At 39.3% G+C, this 21,234-nt stretch overlaps 1 protein-coding gene across 4 annotated transcripts; it reads right to left on the reverse strand.

Annotated features, from left to right (window-relative positions):
- Positions 1-1,502: 1,502 nt before the first annotated feature.
- ZNF283 (zinc finger protein 283) lies at positions 1,503-20,687 on the reverse strand. 4 transcript variants are annotated; one of them, XM_077747473.1, is made up of 3 exons: positions 20,645-20,687; positions 15,472-15,559; positions 1,503-7,289 (listed from the first exon to the last, which is right to left on the reverse strand). In XM_077747473.1, the coding sequence occupies exon 3, from the start codon at positions 7,207-7,209 to the stop codon at positions 5,509-5,511; it is 1,701 nt and encodes a 566-aa protein (XP_077603599.1). In that variant the 5' UTR covers positions 7,210-7,289; positions 15,472-15,559; positions 20,645-20,687; the 3' UTR covers positions 1,503-5,508. The 4 variants fall into 4 exon arrangements, 2 of the variants coding, with proteins under 2 accessions (XP_077603599.1, XP_077603598.1); XR_013330943.1 differs by lacking the exon at positions 1,503-7,289 and adding an exon at positions 14,537-14,750; XM_077747472.1 differs by lacking the exons at positions 15,472-15,559; positions 20,645-20,687 and adding an exon at positions 13,371-13,452.
- Between the last annotated feature and the right edge of the window lie 547 nt (positions 20,688-21,234).

Here is a 21,234-nt window from a genome sequence, read left to right on the forward strand (position 1 = left end):
CTCTGCCCCTCTCCCCTGCTTGCATGCTCTCTCTCTCTAAAGAAAAGAAAAAAAAGAAAAAAATAATTAAATCTTTGAGCCTGATAGATTTATTTAAATAAAACCTTCAAGAATCTGTGAATAACTTAACGTTAATACCAGTGAGTATTTCAGAAATTACCTGTGACCCAATTTAACAATTGGGATAAAAGCAAACATACACTGTTGGCTAATGGGAGATGTTCCTTGCTCCTAAGAGTCACAAAAAAATGATTTCTCCTACTCTTCTCCCTGAATATTGTCATACCTGTCTAAAAATCTGTCAGCCGTCATGGTACCCTCCAACACTGGAGAATGCATAGTAAAAAACAGAAGAGAATCTGAGTCTCTGAATATTTCCTTTTGCTGATGAATCAAAAATCTCTGGAAACTCCTTTCCCCCCAAGAGCCTGTTATTTGACTCAGTACACTTCCTCATTACTTCAGCTAGTTTAGTATTTTGATTTTGCTGAGTGTATCCTAACCACATCAAATAACTAAGGGTCATGGCTCATCCTGGGAGCTAGAGATACGGAAATAAAACTGATTCTACCACAGCCATCACCCAGCTCATGTGTGCTGGGGATGAACACACGTGTGCGCGCACACACACACAGAGTCACTGCCTATCACTGCCTAAGTGCTACATCTTGTCCTACATGTTTTACAGATGCTTTGTGAAACCAGATACACCTAATGCATCCAACGTCAGGAGCAAGGAGTGGAAAAATTGCAAGAATATCCAAACAGCTAATAAAGAATCAGAAAAAGAAAAAAAAAAAAAAAGGAAATGCAAACATTGATACCTACCAGAGTAGCAAATATTGTTTTAAACTGATGCCAAAGATTGTCAAGGATATAGAGAAAGCAGAACATTCATATAATTGTTGGTGGGAGTTGGTACATTCGTTTGGAAATTTAGAAAAATTATACTTAAAGTTGGACACAAGCATATCCCTGACCAAACCCAAACAACTCCACTTCCAGTATATTGAGAAAGATATGTACAAGTATGATCACAACAGTCTGATAGGGAGCTCTGACTTCCCAACATAGTATTCCCAGGAACACAAAGTGAAGGATTTTCAATGAGGGGCTATGTTGGAATGCTACTTTTCTGTGGATCGTGGCCAGTACTACATGGCTGCAAAGTCTCCTTAAAGGAAATGTGCTGTGCACTCTGAATCTGTTGTGTCCAAAGTAGAATTTCAAAGACAAGAAAAATCAACAGATAGAACTAGAAATGTGATTAAAGATCTCCATCAAAACAACCCAATACAGGCATACAGTTTTAAAGGACAGGTAATTGCAATACATAAACAAACATGACTTAAAAATAACACTATTATATAATCTCACTCATGACATGTAACCATTGTAAATAGTAGCCAATGAAACCCAGCAGTGCCTCAAAATATATACATATGTCAATAATTAACCTGGGTTTATCCAGGAATGGGAAAAAGAGAATCTGTCAATATAAATTATCTTTAAATTTAATTTGTTTAATTTAACAAAATAAATACCATACATTGCAGAAAGGGATGATGAAATGACATGTGATAAGACTCAGGAGCCATTTCGACTTAGATAAAACAAAGATGTTTACTCACAAGTAAGAGAAAACATTAGAAGGCAACTGTTTGAGAGCATCATGTTAACCACCATTCCATCATAGCTAACAAGTAGACTTGGTGACTGAAATGTCCACCCTTAGAGCCTCTAGCTATGGGAGTATTTCTCAATATAGTTCCATATCCCTAAGATGGAAATATGTAATGAGAACCAGAATTTCCATGGCAAAGTTTGAGATACATGGATTTATAGGTAAACAATTTTATTCACTAGAATACTCTTTAGTTTTCTAATAAATTGATAAAGTGCTTTTTATTTTTCCTTAAGAGAGGATTTAGTAAGTGCTACTTCATAAGCTTCTTTAACCAGAGAATCCCACTGTTTATCAAGCACTATTCAGTAATGGTAATTTTTGACATGTAATTTCAGAAGTTCTGGGACAATTTTAATTGTACAAATTGTTTCTGTATATTGGCTTAGGGTTGTTAATTTTATAGCTTCTTAGTTCAGTGTGATGGGGACCACGTAGACACTGAGAAAACAAGGCATAGTTCTGGTCCTCCATTTGGCCAGATGCATCTTGGTTTTCTCCAAGACACTTTAAACGGCATTTTCCAAGAAAAGAGCTTCAGGAACATTCTACAAGTTCTGATACACAATTCCATCACTTTTCAAACAATCTAGAATTGCTTCAATTTTCTCTTTAGCTCAGAACTTATATATACATATGATATGACTACATTTTCAAAAGTAGTTGGCCAAGGTCCACCAACCTTGGTAGTTGTATAATGGATCTTTATGACAGAGAGCCTAGCAGTCACCATCTTAATCAAATGAGCAAACTTAGTTTTGGCAATAGTGGGAGAAAGGGGAACTATGTGCTTCTGGTGTGTTCCAATATGAAGTACATATCACCACCTATGATGTATTCTGGCCAAATGTTTAAGCCTCTGGCTCTAACTTGACTTTATGAGAGATACAAAGGATAGAGGCACACTTAATTTCACCATGAGGGAAGAAACAAATCTAGAATGCATGACATTCTACAAACCAGCTTTCCTTAATGTTTCAAAAAGTCTGTTCAAGGGGTGCCTGGGTGGCTCAGTCGGTTAAGTGTCTGACTTCGGCTAAGGTCATGGTCTCGTGATTTGTGAGTTTGGCCCTGTGTTGGGCTCTGTGCTGACAGCTCAGAGCCTGGAGCCTGCTTTGGATTCTGTGTCTCCCTCCGCCCCTTCCCTGCTCATGCACTGTCTCTCTCTCTCTCTCAAAAATAAATGTTAAGAATTTAAGTCTGTTCAAGATTAAAATCTAGAGACATGATAACCAAACTCAATGCACGAATACAGACAAGAGGCTCGTTAGAAAACACAAAGCAGGAGGGTAGCTTAGGAGTACTGGGACATACAAAATGAATATAAAAGAATATTACAGAATTATTGATAATTTTCTTGTATGATCATGGCATTAAAGACCATACTTAGTCTTTTAAAAAAAAAATTTTTTTTTTGAGAGGGAGCACGAGCAGGGGAGGGGCAGAGGAAAAGGAAGAAAATCTTAAAACAGGTTCCACAGCCAGCACAGAGCCCGACACAGGGCTCGATCCCACAACCATGAGATCATGACCTGAGCCAAAATCAAGAGTTGGGCACTTAACTGACTAGCCACCCAGGTACCCCAAGACTGTTCTTATTCTTAAAAGATGCATGCTAATATGTCCAGGAACAAAGTATCATGATTTCTACATCATAAGTCAAATGACACGAGTATAGATACACATACGTATGTATAAATTCAGAAAGAAAACAAATATGACCAAATGCTAACAATTATTGATTCTAAACAGAATATATGGATATTCATTATACTGTTCTTTAAATTTTTCTGAGTGTCTGAAATTTGCCATAATATTTGTGGAAAGAATTCCTAAATAGACAATTTTTTGTTTCTTTTTAATGTGTGATTTATCTTGACATGTGAGCAGAGAATTTTAATTACTGCTACCTGTTGGAATTCATTATAGGCAAAGTACTTTACACCCCTCCCTGCTCTTCAAGAGGTACATTCCCAACACATTAACACTTTCTAAATCCACATTTCTTTTCAGCCTTCATCTTTTATGCAGCTTAAGGGATAAACTGAATAAAAACCCTCTTGAGGTTTGTTTTTTCTAGATTTTATCCATAATGAACTATCTGAAATTCAAGTGGATGAGTGGTTATGGAAGCTTTTCTAAATTCATTACACCAATGAGCATTCTCTTCATAAGAATTCACTAGTAGTAGTATTAATGATGAGGATAGTAAGAATAACAGCAGGGGCACCAAAGTGGCTCAGTCGGTTAAGCATCTGACTTTAGCTCAGGTCATGATCTCGCAGTCCATGGGTTCGAGCCCCACATCGGGCTCTGTGCTGACAGCTCTGGGCCTGAAGCCTGCTTCTAGTTCTGTGTCTCCCTCTCTCCCTGACCCTCCCCTGCTTACACTCTCTCTCAAAAATAAACATTTAAAAATTTAAAAATAAAAAAGAACAGCAGCAAATTTGTATTGAGCATATGCCACATACCAGATATTCTTCCAAGGATCAGATGCATACTAAATCCACCCAATCTCTGCAACAGGACTTAGTTACCATCACCAGCATTTTAAAGGTGATGCCGAGGGAAGCAAAATTTTGCCCAACATCCCGCAGGTAGTAAGGAAGTGGAATTGTGAGGACAGTAAGTATGGTTTGTGCCATGAGGGATTTTCTACATTAGTAAGATTATTCTCTAGAAGGAATTCGCTTAAGTTTTAAAAAGATTGGATAGGACACCTGGATGGCTTAGTCAGTTAAGTGCAGACTTCGGCTCAGGTCATGATCTCATGGTTCGTGAGTTCGAGCCCCGTATTGGCCATACTGACAGCTTAGAGCCTGGAGCCTCCTTTGGATTTTCTCTCAAAAATGAAATAAACTTTAAAAAAGACTGGATAGTGTTGGAACATTTCTATACCTTCATTAAATGAACACATCTGTTATAAATTCTGTGTGCTTTTTATAAGCACAAGGAAGTTGTGACTCATGGTAACCAAATCTTCCTACAGTGTGAATATTCTGCTATTCTAATCAGAGAGGAGGCAAGTGAGGAGTTGCTTACTCTAACTAAATCGTATTGTGGCTAGTCTCATGTTTTTAAAACTGTGAATGCTGTCTCTCACATTATTTCTGGGGAAGGGCAAACTTCTTAATTTCTAATCATTCATGAACTGATTGATACTTTTATAAAATAAAATGATAATTGTATGGCAATGTCAGATTGCTGTAAGTTTCCAAACATTTACTCTTGCTTTCTGCATTCATCTCATGACAGACAGGTGACAATTTTGTGGCCTGGCACTAGTCTCTAGACAAATTTCAGTAGCACTTATCTAAGGGCCTTCCTACACCCCAATTTAAAGGGTTTCTCATTTGGATGGATTCTATGATGTACTCTGAGATATTTATCATATTTCTAAGCCTTCCCATATTCCTTATATTCAAAATATTTCACAACAGTATGAGTTCTCTAATGTGCAAAGCAAAAACTGCATTAAGTTTAGGTTCTTCCTACATTCCTTGAAGTGTTTCTCATGAGTATGAATCTCCAATGTTTACCTGATTATGCCATGAATAAAGATCTTCACACGTTCCTTACATTTGAGTGGTTTCACATCAACATAAACTGATGTTTGATAAGACTATACAAAATCCTCAAGTCCTTTTCATATTCCTTATATTCAAAGCATTTCTCACTAGTATGAATTTTCTGATATATCAAGTAAACTGTTCACACACAGGTAAGGCTTTTACATTCCCTACATTTATAAGCTTTCTCAAGAGTAAGATTCTCCTCATATTAAGTTGTTCATACACATAAAAAACGTGTTCACATTTCTTCAATCATAAAGTTTCATTAGTATCAATTGTCTCATTTGAGTAAGTTGTCCACATAAAGGCTTTCTTACATTCTTTATATTCATAAGGTTTATCACTACTATGAGTTCGCTCATGTCGAACAAGGTTTGAGCCATGAACAAAGGTCTTCCCAAATTCCTTACATGGATAAGGCTTCTCACCAGTATGAAATCTCTGATGAACAGTAAGTTGATAGCCATTACCAAAGGTTTTCCCACATTCCTTACATTCATAGGACTTCTCACTAGTATGGATTCTCTCATGTTTAACAAGGCTTGAACCCCAACTAAAGGCTTTCCCACATTCCTTACACTTAAAAGGTTTCTCGCCAGTATGGATTTTCTGATGTTGTGTGAGGTGATAGCCACGACTGAAGGCCTTCCCACATTCTTTACATTCATAAGGTTTCTCGCCAGTATGGATTCTCTCATGTTGAATAAGACTTGAGCCACAATTAAAGGTCTTCCCACATTCCTTACATTTGTAGGGTTTCTCACCAGTATGAAATACCTGATGTCGAGTAAGTTGATAGCTGCTACCGAAGGCCTTCCCACATTCTTTACATTCATAGGACTTCTCACCAGTATGGATTCTCTCATGTTTAACGAGGCTTGAACCCCAACTAAAAGCCTTCCCACATTCCTTACATCCAAAAGGTTTCTCGCCAGTATGGATTTTCTGATGTTGTGTGAGGTGATAGCCACGACTGAAGGCCTTCCCACATTCTTTACATTCATAAGGTTTCTCGCCAGTATGGATTCTCTCATGTTGAATAAGACTTGAGCCACAATTAAAGGTCTTCCCACATTCCTTACATTCGTAGGGTTTCTCACCAGTATGGATTCTCTCATGTTGAATAAGACTTGAGCCACAATTAAAGGTCTTCCCACATTCCTTACATTCGTAGGGTTTCTTACCAGTATGAAATACCTGATGTCGAGTAAGTTGATAGCCCCAACAAAAAGCCTTTCCACATATTTTACATTCATAAGGCTTCTTACCAGTATGAATTTTCTGATGCTGAGTAAGTTGATAACCACGACTGAAGGCCTTCCCACATTCTTTACATTTATAAGGTTTCTCACCTGTATGAATTATCTCATGTTTAGCAAGGCTTGAGCCCCAAAAAAAGGCTTTTCCACATTCCTTACATTTGTACGATTTCACACCAATATGGATTTTCTGATGTTGAGTGAGGTGATAGCCACGACTGAAAGCCTTCCCACATTCTTTACATTCATAAGGTTTCTCACCAGTATGGATTCTTTCATGTTTAACAAGACTAGATCCCCAACTAAAGGTCTTCCCACACTCCTTACATTCGTAGGGTTTCTCACCAGTATGAAATCTGTGATGCACAGTGAGTTGATAGGCACTAAAAAAGTCCTTCCCACATTCACTACATTCAAAGCGTTTTCCAGTCGTATGAGTTCTCTCATGTTGAACAAGTTTTGAGCCATGACTACAAGCCTTCCCACATTCCTTACAAATATAGCGTTTCTCTCTATTATGAATTCTTGGATGTGCACTAAAAGATCTACTTTTTCTGTAAGTGGGCATTTTTTCATAGCTAATTATCATTTGGCTAAAGTATTGATGTCCCTGTAGTCCCCCCAATTTGCTTTTGCGCTTAGAATTATTTTTGAAAATGGATGCCTCAAGGCCCAGAGTTTTACTTCTTTCCATCCTCTCCCATTGGGAAAAATGTATTTCAAAAATGTCTTTTTCTGAAATTTTATTTTCAGTCGCATATGTTGACTCCAAATCTGAAAGAAAACAAGAAAATCACATACTTTACCATACAAAAAAATTTAAGAAACCCTCCAGAGTAGAAATACAAGGCAAATTAGAAATAATACCCATAAAAGCACTGGGTTAGAAAACCTCCTGAGCTCACTCCTAAGCATCCAGTCTCTACTCTGCTGGAACTACAACCTCAGTTTTGACTTTTCAGCTCTTATGATCTTAATGTTCTGATCTGACAGTTTTCTGGAGGATTCCACAAAGAACACTATAACAAGTTCCTTATCTCCCTGTGTGGATGATCCCTTAAACAAAATGCCTTTCCATCAAGCAAGCCCTTATGTGCACAGGTGGGGTTCAGATGAACTTTTTCAAACTGTGTAGGCTGACATGATGAACTCGAATCTTCAAAACCAAGAACACCTGAAACTGATATTGTCTGTCAACTACACTAACAAAACAAAACAAAATGAGGGGGGGAGGGAACCAAACCACACCAAACCATTAAGCTAGATAATACTCCATACGAATTTTTCTGATTGGTTTTGAGCTAAAAGCAGACAAATCTACTAAGTTCCAAGGCTCTACTGGAGTTGAAATATGTGAAACAAAACCTAAACTGTTAATAGAACCTCCACTTAGCTCAAATCTTGATACAATCAAAGAGATAAGCACATCAGTGGTCATTCATGAAAGCTATGATCCAGTCCCAACTCAGCTGCAAGCCTGGTGGGATCTGAGTTATCAGACCCTGCCTCTAAATAGCTGACTGAGAAATGGGCATACAGTTTTAGGCGGAGGGAACTATCTATTACTGCTCTTCAAAATGTCTGGCACACAATGAAAAATTATGCTGTAGGTAAGGAACAGGGAAAGTGTGACCTAAAATCACTTCCCCCGCCCCAGCTCACCCCCGAAACCCACAAAAGAGACAAAGAACAGAAAACACAGATATTAGAATCAGCAGGCAAGGCCATTCAACTATATTTTGCAGATTCTGGAAGAAAAGATAGAGAACAGATGGGAAATTTCAGCAAAGAAACAAACTCTAAAATTGTAAAAGGGAAATTCTGTAACTAAAAAAACCCAAACTGAAGCACAAGGAGAAAAAGGATGGGGCGGGGGGAAGAGAGTTAGATCTGTGCAACAATATTAAACAATCCAACTTCAGACAACAGCAGTTCCATAAAAAGGATAGAGCCAAAGAAGTACTTTATTATTATTTAAATATTCTTAAAATGTTATGAACAAGCAATCTACTTTTAGCAAACTGCAAGCAGGATAAATACAAAGAACAGCAACAACTGGGAACATCATATTCAAACCAGTGAAAACTGAAAATAAAGGAAGAGTAAAAGGAGGCAAAGGGGGAACCTTAAAGTTAGAGAACAACTTTAAGAAGCATGGCTGACTTCACAACCCTAACAATGTGAGCTACAAGACAATGGAATGATATCTTCAATGGCTGAAAGAAAGCTTTCAACCTAGAGTTTTATATAAAACACAAAGTAGTCTTTAAAATGAAGATGAGAGATTTCCACCCCCAGCCTTGAAGAAAAATCTGGTATTAGACTTACTCTCATGCTATAAACAGCTATAAAGCTATAAAACAGTATACTAGACACAGGGCTGCAAAAACTTTTAGAGAAGATTATCAGGAGAACTTCACATTCACCCTCTCCGCCTGGCTGTGTCCTCCAAAACAAGGTTCAGGAAAATGAAGTCCAACTATAGAGCAGTGGCTTCACTGGGCAAAGGATACTGGTATCTGAGTTCAGGGCTGCTAAGGAAGCTGGAATTTGTAGCTCAAGGTTTATTAAGTAAAGAAGCCATGCAATGCAGTCCCAGAAATCTATGCAGGGATTCCCCACTTGGATCTGTAACTAAATATTAATTTATGCATCCATACAGTGACTGTCCACAAGGCAGCCGGAGTACCAACCCAGACTGAGTGGAAAGAGGCGTTCATCTGAGGCCTCACAAAGACCATATATGGAAAGACTCATCATCTTGTGGAGCAGTCCTCAAACTCATTGGTCTCAGAATCCCTATACTCTTAATTACTGGTGAATTCTTTGTTTGCTCAAGCATAAGTGTATTTGCAATACAAAATATACAAGGTTGGTATTTTTGTCTAATGGTGATTTTATAACATTTTAGGTGACTTATTAAAGGGTAGAGGAGTACTGTGGATATGTCTGTGGTAAGTAATTTTAATCATGCATAAGTGGTCATAGATGAACTGTAGTAACTATTGCTGCTTTATTTAATGATGTTTTATTTCTTTGTATACACGAACATTTGGGTAAAAGGACTGTGTGTATATCCAAAAGGAAGTCAGAGTATTTAAAGTGACCAACCTACCTCACAACTACCATGAGATGGCCAAGTATATACTAAATGCAGTGCACTTTTGTATAGCTTAACATCAATAAATAGTTCAGTAAACTTCAATTTAGTTCAACCAATCTGAACTGCCATGCAAGAGCTTACATTACAATTACTTGGTAAGGAAGGCTTAACAATATTAGTAAATGAAAATAGATTTAAGGGAGCCTGAGTGGCTCAGTTTTTGGACAGCTGACTTCAGCTCAGGTCATGATCTCATGGTTCTTGAGTTCGAGCCCCACATCCAGCTCAGAGCCTGGAGCCTGTTTTGGATTCTGTGCCTCTCCCCTGCTCGTGCTCTGTCTCTCCAAAAATAAACAAACATTAAAAAAAAATTTTTTTTTAAACAAAAGAGATTTAACTACTTTTTAAATGTTAAAAAAAAATTGGGGCACCTGGGTGGTTCAGTCGGTTAAGCATCTGACTTCTGCTCAGGTCATGATCTCAATGTTTGGGAGTTTGAGTTCTGCATCAGGCAAGCACGACCCCCACTTTAGGCACTGTGCTGACAGTGCATGGCCTGCGTGGGATTCTCCCTCTCTCCCCCTCTCTCTCTGCCCCTCACTCACTTGCTGCCTCTCTCTCTCAAAAAAAATAAAATAAAAACACTTAATAAAGAATCATTGTCTGTAAGCACAATAACAAATTTATGAAAATTATATTTTCTGAAACAAAAAGTAAGTATTATCTTAATATTTGGTGGCTCTCTTCAATATATGGCTTAAAAGAAGTCAACTGGATTCTCATATCTGCTTCTACATTCACTCTATGGCAATATGCTATCGTGATTGAAGTATATGAGGAAAATCTAGCCTCCCACATATACATAGCTGTTATTCTTTGATACTATAGGTAAGTTACTATTTGATATTACAGTAAAACTTGAAAAAGCATAGTTTCATAAAGGATAGTTGCAATGTGGAATATGCAAATATATCCATGAACTTTTCGTATTATGTTACCTTAAAATCCACTGCATTTTGGATGATCTTTTATCCAGGCCTAATTTTATTCTTTTTTAATTTTATTTTTTATTTATTTCTAGGAGAGAGAGACAGCGTGAGCAGGGGAGGGTCAGAGAGAGGGAGTCACAGACTGAAACAGGCTCCAGGCTCTGAGCTGGCAGTCAGCACAGAGCCCGACGCGGGGCTTGAACCCATGAACCGCGAGATCATGACCTAAGCGAAAGTCGGACGCTTAACCGACTAAGCCACCCAGGCACCCCAATCCAGGCCTAATTTTAAAATATCATGCACTGGTCATGTGAAAAATGGTGGTTCATGGAGTTATGCAGATCTTCGAAACGTTCACTTATTTCATTAGATAATATTTTAAAAATCATATGTTAATATATCCATCTACCTCATCCCAGAAAAATGTTTATGTATTGGGAAGTTGTAAAAGCTCAAAATGGTAGATATAAGTTTCACACAATTCTAATTTTTACTTGAAAGTCTGAATTCTATCACTGGCAAAAATACTGTTATTTGTCTTTAAAGTGGTGGGCTCACTTATAAGAAAAGTTTTCCAACTACCTAATTCTAAATAATAATAGTTCGTCTATTAGGCATTCTTTCAAAAACAAAGCGGTGTCCCATGAAAATAACAGCCGGTTTAATTCACAATTCAAATACCTGCACAAGTGGTTTTCCCCAAGGTACCCATCATACTTGGGTATGCAGCAGAAGAGTAATGAATACTTAATGAATTTCACCACAAAGAAGATTTTTTAAATGCACATTCAAGGGTCGAGAATACAGGCTCATGAGCCAGACTTCTTTGCAGGGTCAATGGCTGCAACTTCCTCCCACTGGCTGTGTGACCCTGGGAAGTCACTTTCACTGTATCTCTGTATTCTCATCTATAAAAAGGGGATGAAAACAATACCTGCCCTCGTGAAAGTTAATTAGGCTAATGTATTTGCTCTGCTTAGAACAGAGCCTGGTTTGGGGCGCCTGGGCGGCTCAGTCTGTTGAGCATCTGACTCTTGATTTTGGCTCAAGTCATGATCTCACAGTTTGTGCGATCGAGCCCTAAGTCAGGCTATGCACTAACAGCATGGAGCCTGCTTGGTATTCTCTCTCTCTCTCTGGCCCTCCCCAGTTCTCTACATGGAAACATGCTCTCTCTCTCTCAAGATAAGTAAATTTAAAAATGAGATAACAACACAGCCTGGCTTGTAGTTAGCACAGCGTTGTTAATATTGTCACTGTTACCATTTTGCTAACAGGAAAAGAAGTTTCAGGAGACATCTTTAGGATTTAATTCAGTGTGGAGTTTAACTTTGTAAAAAACAAGGTTCACGTGTTGAAAGTAAAGGAATGTGCTCACTTAGAATGAAATGAATTGTTTATTCAGTCCTCCACTACATCAAGTGGAGAGGCTCTTCTGAAAGTCAGAGTACATCAGGCCCCTGTTTCTAGCTGTACTCTTTGCATGTGGGTCAAAAACTAACAGGGCAGTGCTCCTTTAATGTGTATAAAAATCACCCAGGGATCTTGTATAAATGTAGACTCTGTTCTGCATGTCTGGAATAGGACATGACAACTGTTCTTTCTTTCTTTTTTTTTTTTTTAATTTTTTTTAATGTTTTATTTATTTCTGAGAGAGAGACAGTGTGAGCAGGGGAGGGTCAGAGAGAGAAGGAAACACAGAATCTGAAGCAGGTTTCAGGCTCTGAGCAAGCTGTCAGCACAGAGCCCGACGCAAGGCTTGAACCCACAAACTGTGAGATCATGGCCTGAGCCAAAATCGGACACCTAACTGACTGAGCCACCCAGGTGCCCCTGTTATTTCTTTTTTAATATTTTATTCATTCATTAATTCACTCACTTATATATACAAGTGACGAATCACTAAATTCTACTTCTGAAACCAATATGACACTGTATGTTAACTAACTAGAACTTAAACAATAACTTGAAAAAGAAAAAAAAAAAGACAAGCTGGTAGAAAAAGCTGATGTGGAAAATATTTAACAATAAAAAAGCTAAAACCGGGGTACCTGGGTAGCTCAGTTGGTTGAGCAGCCGACTCTTGATTTCAGCTCAGTGAGATCAAGCCCTGCGTCTCAAGCCCCTACTTGGGATTCTCCCCCTCCCTCTCTCTGCCCCTCCCCTGCTCGCTCACACACTCTCGCTCTTTCAAAAATAAATAAATAAACATAAAAAAAAAAAAAAAGCTAAAGCCCCACTAAGCCAAATAAAGGCTTCTAATCACTAAGAGAATCCACATTCCTCCCCCAAACCAACAAAACTGCCTGTCATCTGGGCCCTGCCTGTCTCCTTTACTAACTTCTTGGTAACTTCTCCCTCACTAACTCTGCTCCAGTCTTCCCACGGGTCCTCAAACATTAACAATCACACTCTGAGCAGCAAGCACACAGATAATGTGTATGCACACTGAAGTTAAACCTGGTTTTTGTGACAATGGTTATGAACTGAATGCCCCATAATGCAAATCCAGCTCCTTGTAAAGAAGAAAGGCCACTGCAGGAAAAGTCAGAGGAAGAAGGTGTGTAGGTATGGGACAATCAAGGAGATTGCTGAAGCCATTTCTAATCCAACAAACATCAAGTCATCCCTAAGAGGGAGAAGAAATTGACCTGGTTTCTTCAAAGACGGTCCTACAATTCCCACAGAGAAAGCCAATAGTGCAAAAAAAAAAAAAAAAAAAAAAAAAAAAGGTTCTAAAATATTTCAGGCAGATGACCTTACCCAAGGAGACCAAGTTACTATAGTTCTCCAACATCACATCCACGTACAAGTCCCTCTGAGCAGGGTCCAGGCACTCCCACTCNTTCTGAAGTATTTAAGGCAGATGACCTTACCCAAGGAGACCAAGTTACTATAGTTCTCCAACATCACATCCACGTACAAGTCCCTCTGAGCAGGGTCCAGGCACTCCCACTCCTCCTGAGAGAAGTCGATGGCCACATCCCTGAAAGTCACCAAGCCCTAAAACCAAAAACCCATACATTACTTGTGAAATTAAAGATCTTTAAGAATTTAAGAAAATATTTCCAAAAGGGAGAAAAAGGATTATGAAGGATAAACTGCAAGAAGAGGAAAATGTGTAACAATCAAGTAGGCTGGAGGCCTGTGATACATAGAGAAAAGTAAAGAAATTAGTACGACTAAAGCAGAGCGTCTACATGTTCTAGAAGAATCCTGTTACAGCAGAAAAAGCTTCTTGGATATTGTGAGATAACCAAGCCATCCAGACTTGTCTGGTAATATATAAAATAATCCCAGTTTCAAAAAAAAAAAAAAATCCAAGTTTCTCTTCTATTAAATAAAAGTGGGAGGGGGGCTGTTTTATGAGTATATAAACATACACACAACCTGCTATGTGCCTGCCTCATAAATTCTTTCCATAAACTGCTACACCATCTCTTCCCTTTAAGGCTTTAAGGAATAGAAAACACAAATAAGAAAACTGTTTTTCCCAAATGCACTATAAAATCTCTACTTCAGAAAAATGATTTCCAGTAAATTGAAGATTATCATTAAGCTTCAAGTAATCCATTCCATTAGATTACAACATAAGCATTTTTTCTTACATATCTTAGGAATACATAAGATGTTTCTATTAGCTGCATTCAGTTCATCATATAGAGAAATGAGATTAATATCTCCGTTATATTTATACATTTAGGGTGAACAAAACTTCTGAAGACTTTAATTCTAGAAATCTGCTATCATCCAGTATTTAGAAATCTCAATCACCTTCTTACTTGTTACCATCAACCACCTCTCACCTGACACCCTCTTCGATCCTGAGTAGGAGGACGCCAAGAGAGCACACCATATATGACACGGATGAATGACATACCAAGATCTGTGCATCCTTGTCAACAACCAAATGAACGGTGACACTGGTGTTCATCGATTAGGGAACCACTCTTTCCCTGGAAAGGCCCACTCACAAGACCCCACAACCAAAAGGCCTTGCAAAGCCTCACAGAGACTGAGGCTGAAACCAACAAATTCCAAATTCCATCTTCTCTCTCTGGGAAGCTCAGGTCCATGAAGAAGGTCCAAGTCTGCTTGCGTGATCAAATGGGACCCTCATCCCTGACTCGTCACATCACAGACCTGAGATGGGAATGAGGAATTCTGATAAGGGAGATGGCGCAGCCCTAGTGGAAGAGACAGAGGCGGTAACAAAGGGAACTACCCGACACAGCCTGCCATACTTGTCCTAGGTAAGCACCAAAGCTCTTCCAGAGAAGGCACAAGCAACTGAAATTGTTCCTGGGTGACCATCCAGCTGTCTAAGAGCACTGTATCCTGACTGGCTTCTTTCCCAGATGCCTGCCAATCAGCACCTTAACCTGAAAAAGCAGTAACTGTTGTTTTCAAAATGTCTACAGTCTTCAGTCTCTCTTTTTTTCCTTCCCTTATAAATAAATTGTTGGTGCTTTGATATGTGAAATCAGTCTACTGCTGATTTCCCTTGTATGCAAGTGAAAGTGTGCTAATTGTTAACTACATTTCTTCGAGTTATTCCCTGACAGAAGCTCAAGTATTTCTCTCCAAAGATTCGATCCCTTCACTGCTCTTGATTGAAGACCGAGCACACAGGTGTTGGATGGATAACGTGTTCAATGAATATGACGACACTGACTGGCAAGGGCACTGGAAAGGCACATAGGAAGGACATTAGGCTCTCTGTCACCTTTACTGGAACAGGAGGAACTGAGAGGCAGGTTCGGGGGTGGGGTTCTGTTATGCAGAAAGCATTCGGATAATTAAGGAAAAGATTCGTATGACCTAAAAACTACAATATTTCAAGGAGAGAGAAATACCAACTTACATCAGTCATGGTTCTAGAATTGCAAGAACTAATTAATAATCCATAGGATTCCTCTATTGGTGAAGCACAGAATCCAGAAAAGTCAGAGCTGGGGAGGGGAAAAAAAAAGCTTTAGACCAGGTGTGCTTAGGTGATTCCATCCTGACTTAAGCTAACATAAACTTTTACCTCTTCCATTCCTCCTTCTACCCTCCGCACTCCCACACCATCGGTGGAATCTACACTCTCACCTCAAACCCGAAGGTCCCTCAATGGGAAGGTTTCTGGCAGTGCCTGATACTGGCGATGCTGATATGGGCCTGAGGGTAGACTACTGGTCCTTCCCAGACCAGATCTCCCTCCCGCCATTCTGCCTCTTGGGGCTGAGAAAGAGCAACATGTCCAAGCCAGAATATCTTTCATGGGCTCGGGGCTGAAGAAGGTTGGTCAAGACACGGGAGTGGACAGGATGTACAACTGCCTGAGCAGTTGACCTCTTAAAAAGCTGACCTCTTAACGCATTCAGAACATCCTTGCATTAGAACACTATGAAACTATGCTAAGTTGGGGAAAATAATCAAGATATATTGTTAATAGAAAAATATAGCTTGCAGGACGTATAGTATAACTATAGATTATATATGTTTAACAATATAGGAAAGACTGACAATCACACGTCCATAGATAAAGGGTTTAGAAAGTTATACATCTATGTACAAAACATGGTTTTCTTTTTATTGTGGTCATAATGTTCTTTTTGTTTAAGTATTCGGCATAATTGCTGTAACCAAGGCCACGCATTATTCTAACTATATGATTTCTACATACACTCCTGTTTCACCTAGAAAAAAATGGCTGAAATTCCCTCAAGAAATGTCACAGATACATTGATGAGATCTCAATCCTGCTTCTTTTCATGTCTTCTGACACATGGGTTTATTTTGTATCTGAACCTCATGTCTTTTTAGACAGGACACTCTCCCCATAGGTGCTGCACTGGTCCTACTGGTCTCACTTAGCAACTAACATTAGGAGGATACAAAATATAGGGTATAAAACTCATAGGACAAATTCCATTTGCCTCTGCAAAACTAGTCATGACCCAACAGTATTGCCTATAATTACCTTCCTAGAGTTCCTAAGACAGGTTTCCTGAGTTGTTTGTTGGCCTTTGTGGCTGGCGGCCTTACATTCATTCCTATGTAAATTTAGTTTTCCTTGTCTTAAAGGCAACAACCATGTCTTTCAGTTACCGTATAACTACTCAAGTACTATCTCAGGATCTTAAATTTGGAGCAAATTTGTACCTAAAATTCCCTTGTGGAAATGTGTCATTGATTGTTTCTCGGCCTTTTGGCTGAGATCAAGTGGAAATGTATCCTTGAATAGTTAGAGAAGTACAGATGTATACACAAGAATATTCATGAGGTGCCTGGGTGGCTCAGTCAGTTAAGCACCCGACTTAGGCTCAGGTCGTGATCTCAAGGTTTGTGGGTTCAAACCCCGCATCAGGCTCTGTGCTAACAGCTCAGAGCCTAGAGCCTGCCTCAGTTTCTGTGTCTCCCTCTCTCTCTCCCTATCCCCCACTCATGCTGTTTCTCTCTGTCTCAATAATAAAGAAACATTAAAAAAAAAAAAAAAAGAATATTCAACCCAAAATCATTTATGATAACCAAGAATTAGAAACCACATAACAGTAAGCAAAAGGTATGCTCAACTGGTCTGCTGTGCCCTCATCAGTTTGATGGCATTAGACCACATTAACTGAAGACAGACACACATAATCAATTTCTTAGTGAGACAGGCATGTGGGAGGTGTATCTGAAATTAAGAGAAAGGCTGTGGTGTCAACTTTCAAGATGTGAATCTGGGCTTGACAGTGACCAATTTCTCAACAATTTTATTTCCTTGTCAATAAAAGAATAAAAGAAAGATAGGAACACTGTCTACTACAGATGACTGCACTGGCTTATTTGGAGGAGCATAAGGCTCTTGATCTCAGGGTCGTGAATTTGAGCCCCATGTTGAGTGTAGAGATTTCTTAAATTAAAAATAAAAATACTGGGGGGCGCCTGGGTGGCTTAGTCGGTTAAGTGTCCGACTTTCGCTTAGGTCGTGATCTCGCGNTTTTTAAAAAAATAAATAAATAAATAAAAAATAAAAAAATAAAAATAAAAATACTGGGGTGCTTGGGTGGTGTAGTTGATTCAGCGTCTGACTTCAGCTGGGGTCATGATTTCACAGTCCATGAGTTTGAGCTCCTCACTGGGCTCAGTGCTAACAGCTCAGAGCCTGGAGCCTGCTTTGGATTCTGTGTCTCCCTTTCTCTGCCCCTCCCCTACTTGTGCTCTGTCTCTATCTCAAAAATAAATAAACATTTAAAAAAATTTTTTAAACACTAGTGTACAATAATTACTTAACCTAAGTTTCAGCCGAAAACCAACTTGACAATAAACTATTGTTAAAAAAAAAAAAAGAAAAAAAGAAAAATACATTTGACAAAGGACAATCAGTTATATGGAACAATAAAAGTACTAAGAAAACATTGCAAAAAAAAAAAAAAGAAAGAAAGAAAGAAAATGGAGATTACTGTCCCTGATTCTACTAAACAAGAAAAAAGTTAATGACCTTTTCCATTTTTTCCTCAATAAAATCCATGCTACTCAGGCCTGTTTTCTTACAAGTTTCACAGTCCGGCCCTGAGCCTGCTATTCCTCCTGAGTAACAATATAAGCAAAACATGTTCTCAGAAAGACACAGAGGCACTACCCCTTCCTCCCAGAAGCTGCAGATAGAGACAGGGCTCAGCATCATAAAGCCGGCTCAGAAAATACAACCCAATTAGAAGTCAAGAGGAGAACATTAACCAGAGGTTTGCTCTGGTTCTGTGTATACTGGCGATTTATTTGAATATCCATAATCATAACCTACTTATTCTACCTTCTGTTATTAATATCTGTCCTTGGAAATGTTATTTGTAAAACAGGTTTTCATAAGACAGAATGTATACAGTGGAAATTACTGCTATTTTCTGTGGAAATAACCTTTAAAATAATCTAATTCTGAAAGTCCCTCTTTGTGGCCCTCGTAATTAATTTTCAAATGGTGTTTTTATATTCCCGAAAGTTGTGAATACTTTCAGTTTCTAAATAAAAAAGAAATCACTAACACTTCCCTCTTCTTTCTACATATTCAAGAGTAAAACAAAATCCACATCTGGGTTGGACTTCTCCATCAAAGTAAAAGCTAAAGAGTCTTCAATTCAATTGTATTACCAATTACTGTTCTTATTCAGCAGAAACAAAACCAGACACATAGGCCCACAGGAAAAAAAATTTAAACAGCAACACACCAAAACATTAAGAATGATTAAATCTAGGGGTGCCTGCGTGGCTCAGTCAGTTAAGCATCTGATTTCGAGTCAGGTCATGATCTGATGGTTTCTAAGTTCGGGCCCACATTGGGCTCTGTGCTGACAACTAAGAGCCTGGAGCCTGCTTCAGATTCTGTATCTCCCTATCTTTCAGCCCCTCCCCTGCTCACGCTCTGTCTCTCTCAAAAATGAACAAAATGTTTAAAAAAATTTTTTTTAATGATTAACTCTAGAGGATGTAATTGTAACGTCCTTCTCTTTGTTTCCTGGATTGGTGAATTTTTTGCAAAAAAAAAAAAAGTGTATTAATTCCATAACCAGAAATATAAAGGTATTTCCAAATGTAAAAAAAAAATGAATGATAGGAAAGGGGCATATTTCCATCATTAAGAAAGCTGAAAAAAACAGACCCAATCCTGAAGATCAGTGGGCCAGAAACAAAGTACACCGATCAGCTGTTGAGCACACTGGAGCTGGAGCTCACCACTACACTGACACACTTTCACTATCGAGATTCCCCAGTAACAAAAACACCAATTACGTAAGTCACCTTCAAAGCTAAGGGAAGGAAATATATGCACATTAATAGAACAACATTTGGTACAGAAAAGGTGCTCAGCAAGTATGGCCACATCCCTCCACCTGTTCACTGTAGTCAATTAAAACATTTTGGACACAATCCTTTTTCTTATTAATTTTTTAATGTTTTTATATACTTCTGAGAGAGAGAGAGAGCATGAGCAGGGGAGGGTCAGAGAGTGAGGGAGACACAGAATCTGGAGCAGGCTCCAGGCTCTGAGCTGTCAGTACAGAGTCTGACCGGAGCTCAAACCCACGAACCATGAGATCATGACCTGAGCCAAAGTTGGACGCTTAACCAACTGAGCCACCCAGGCGCCCTGGACACAGTCCTTGAAAAATATCTTTCAAAACTCCTCCTGAATGGGATTCGTATAGAACTCACAATATTCTGGCAGACTTTTGTTCATAACTATAACTGTTACTTAATATTTTATAATTTACATTTTTCCTTCTGATTCTTCATGAACATCATTTTTATTAGGTGCACACTGTTTCATTACAGGAGACACTGTTGCCACTATCACTGGACACTGATCTTGTAAAAATCTCCTTCCCAGCTATCAAATCCTAATTGTGGACCAATGGAGCTGGAGCTTTTTTGGGTCATGTACACCCGACAATCTCACGAAATTATAGACATTTTTTTCCAACAAAAAAATACAAATATTTACAAAAACCCGGTCTCAATTTCAAGAGGTATGGGACCATCTGGCAGTTCATAAATGGAACAAGACCTCAGGTTAAGATTACCTGTACTAGGGGCGCCTGGGTGGCTCAGTCGGTTAAACGTCAGACTTCAGCTCAGATCATGATCTCACGGTTCATGGGTTCGAGCTCCGCGTCAGACTCTGTGCTGACAGCCAGCCCAGAGCTTGGAGCCTGTTTCAGATTCTGTGTCTCCCTCTCTGTCTGACCCTCCCCTGGTCACGCTGTCTCTCCCTCTCAGAAATAAATAAAACATTAAAAACAAAAAAAAAAAAAGATTTCCCGTACTAGATCATTTGAGCAGCTGGCCACTTTTTGAAACTTGAATAAACTTGAACAGCTGGCTATTGGTTGAGAATAAGGGCAACAGGCGGCGACTGAGATGAGGGATGCATGAGCAGAGTAGGTCATTCACCAGGAGGAACACCCAGGATAGACGCTACTAGTGATATTTCAGGCTAAGAAAGCAAATATGCTCACGATCTAAAAACTAAAGTTAACTGTGTGGAAAAAAAAAAAGAAACACAAACTCACCCTGGTCCTTGATTTCAAAATACGCAACAATTCTTCCCNCTTCTTGGAGCACACAGACCTAACGAAAACAAAAAACAAAAACCAAAACGCCGCCTAGAGTATTTACCTTCATCCACACAAAACCCAACGGAGATGAAAAGAAGGCCGGCTGCAATCTATCTCTGAGTTGACAGCAACTGCTGGGGACGAAGGTCTGGCTGTGCACCCCCTTCTAAGAATCGTGCCTCGGGGACCTCTCCATCACGTCCTTCTAGGAGCATGTCACGAGGACACTACAGGAGATACAAACCCATCCCAAGGCCGGCCCTAGGCCTTCTTGCGTGAAACGTTCACTCTAGGGCTTCGGGTGGGACCCCTTTTCTTGCGGACATTGAACTTTGGCAGGCCCAGAGGAAGTCTAGAGGGAACCTAGTGCACGCAGCCAAAGCAAAACCACAAGGCCACGCACCCCCTCACACATTCCCAATCGCATTCCGCATCACAGAGACACACCCTGGCCCTGCCACGCCGTCTGTCACACACCATCCTTCTCAGCCGCTCGCGCACACACAGGCCGGAGGCTCCGAACGCGACACACCCGGGCCTCCTCA

This window comes from Crocuta crocuta, unplaced genomic scaffold (genome assembly GCF_008692635.1).
Source record: "Crocuta crocuta isolate KB4526 unplaced genomic scaffold, BGI_CrCroc_1.0 scaffold334, whole genome shotgun sequence".
Classification (NCBI taxonomy): domain Eukaryota; kingdom Metazoa; phylum Chordata; class Mammalia; order Carnivora; family Hyaenidae; genus Crocuta; species Crocuta crocuta.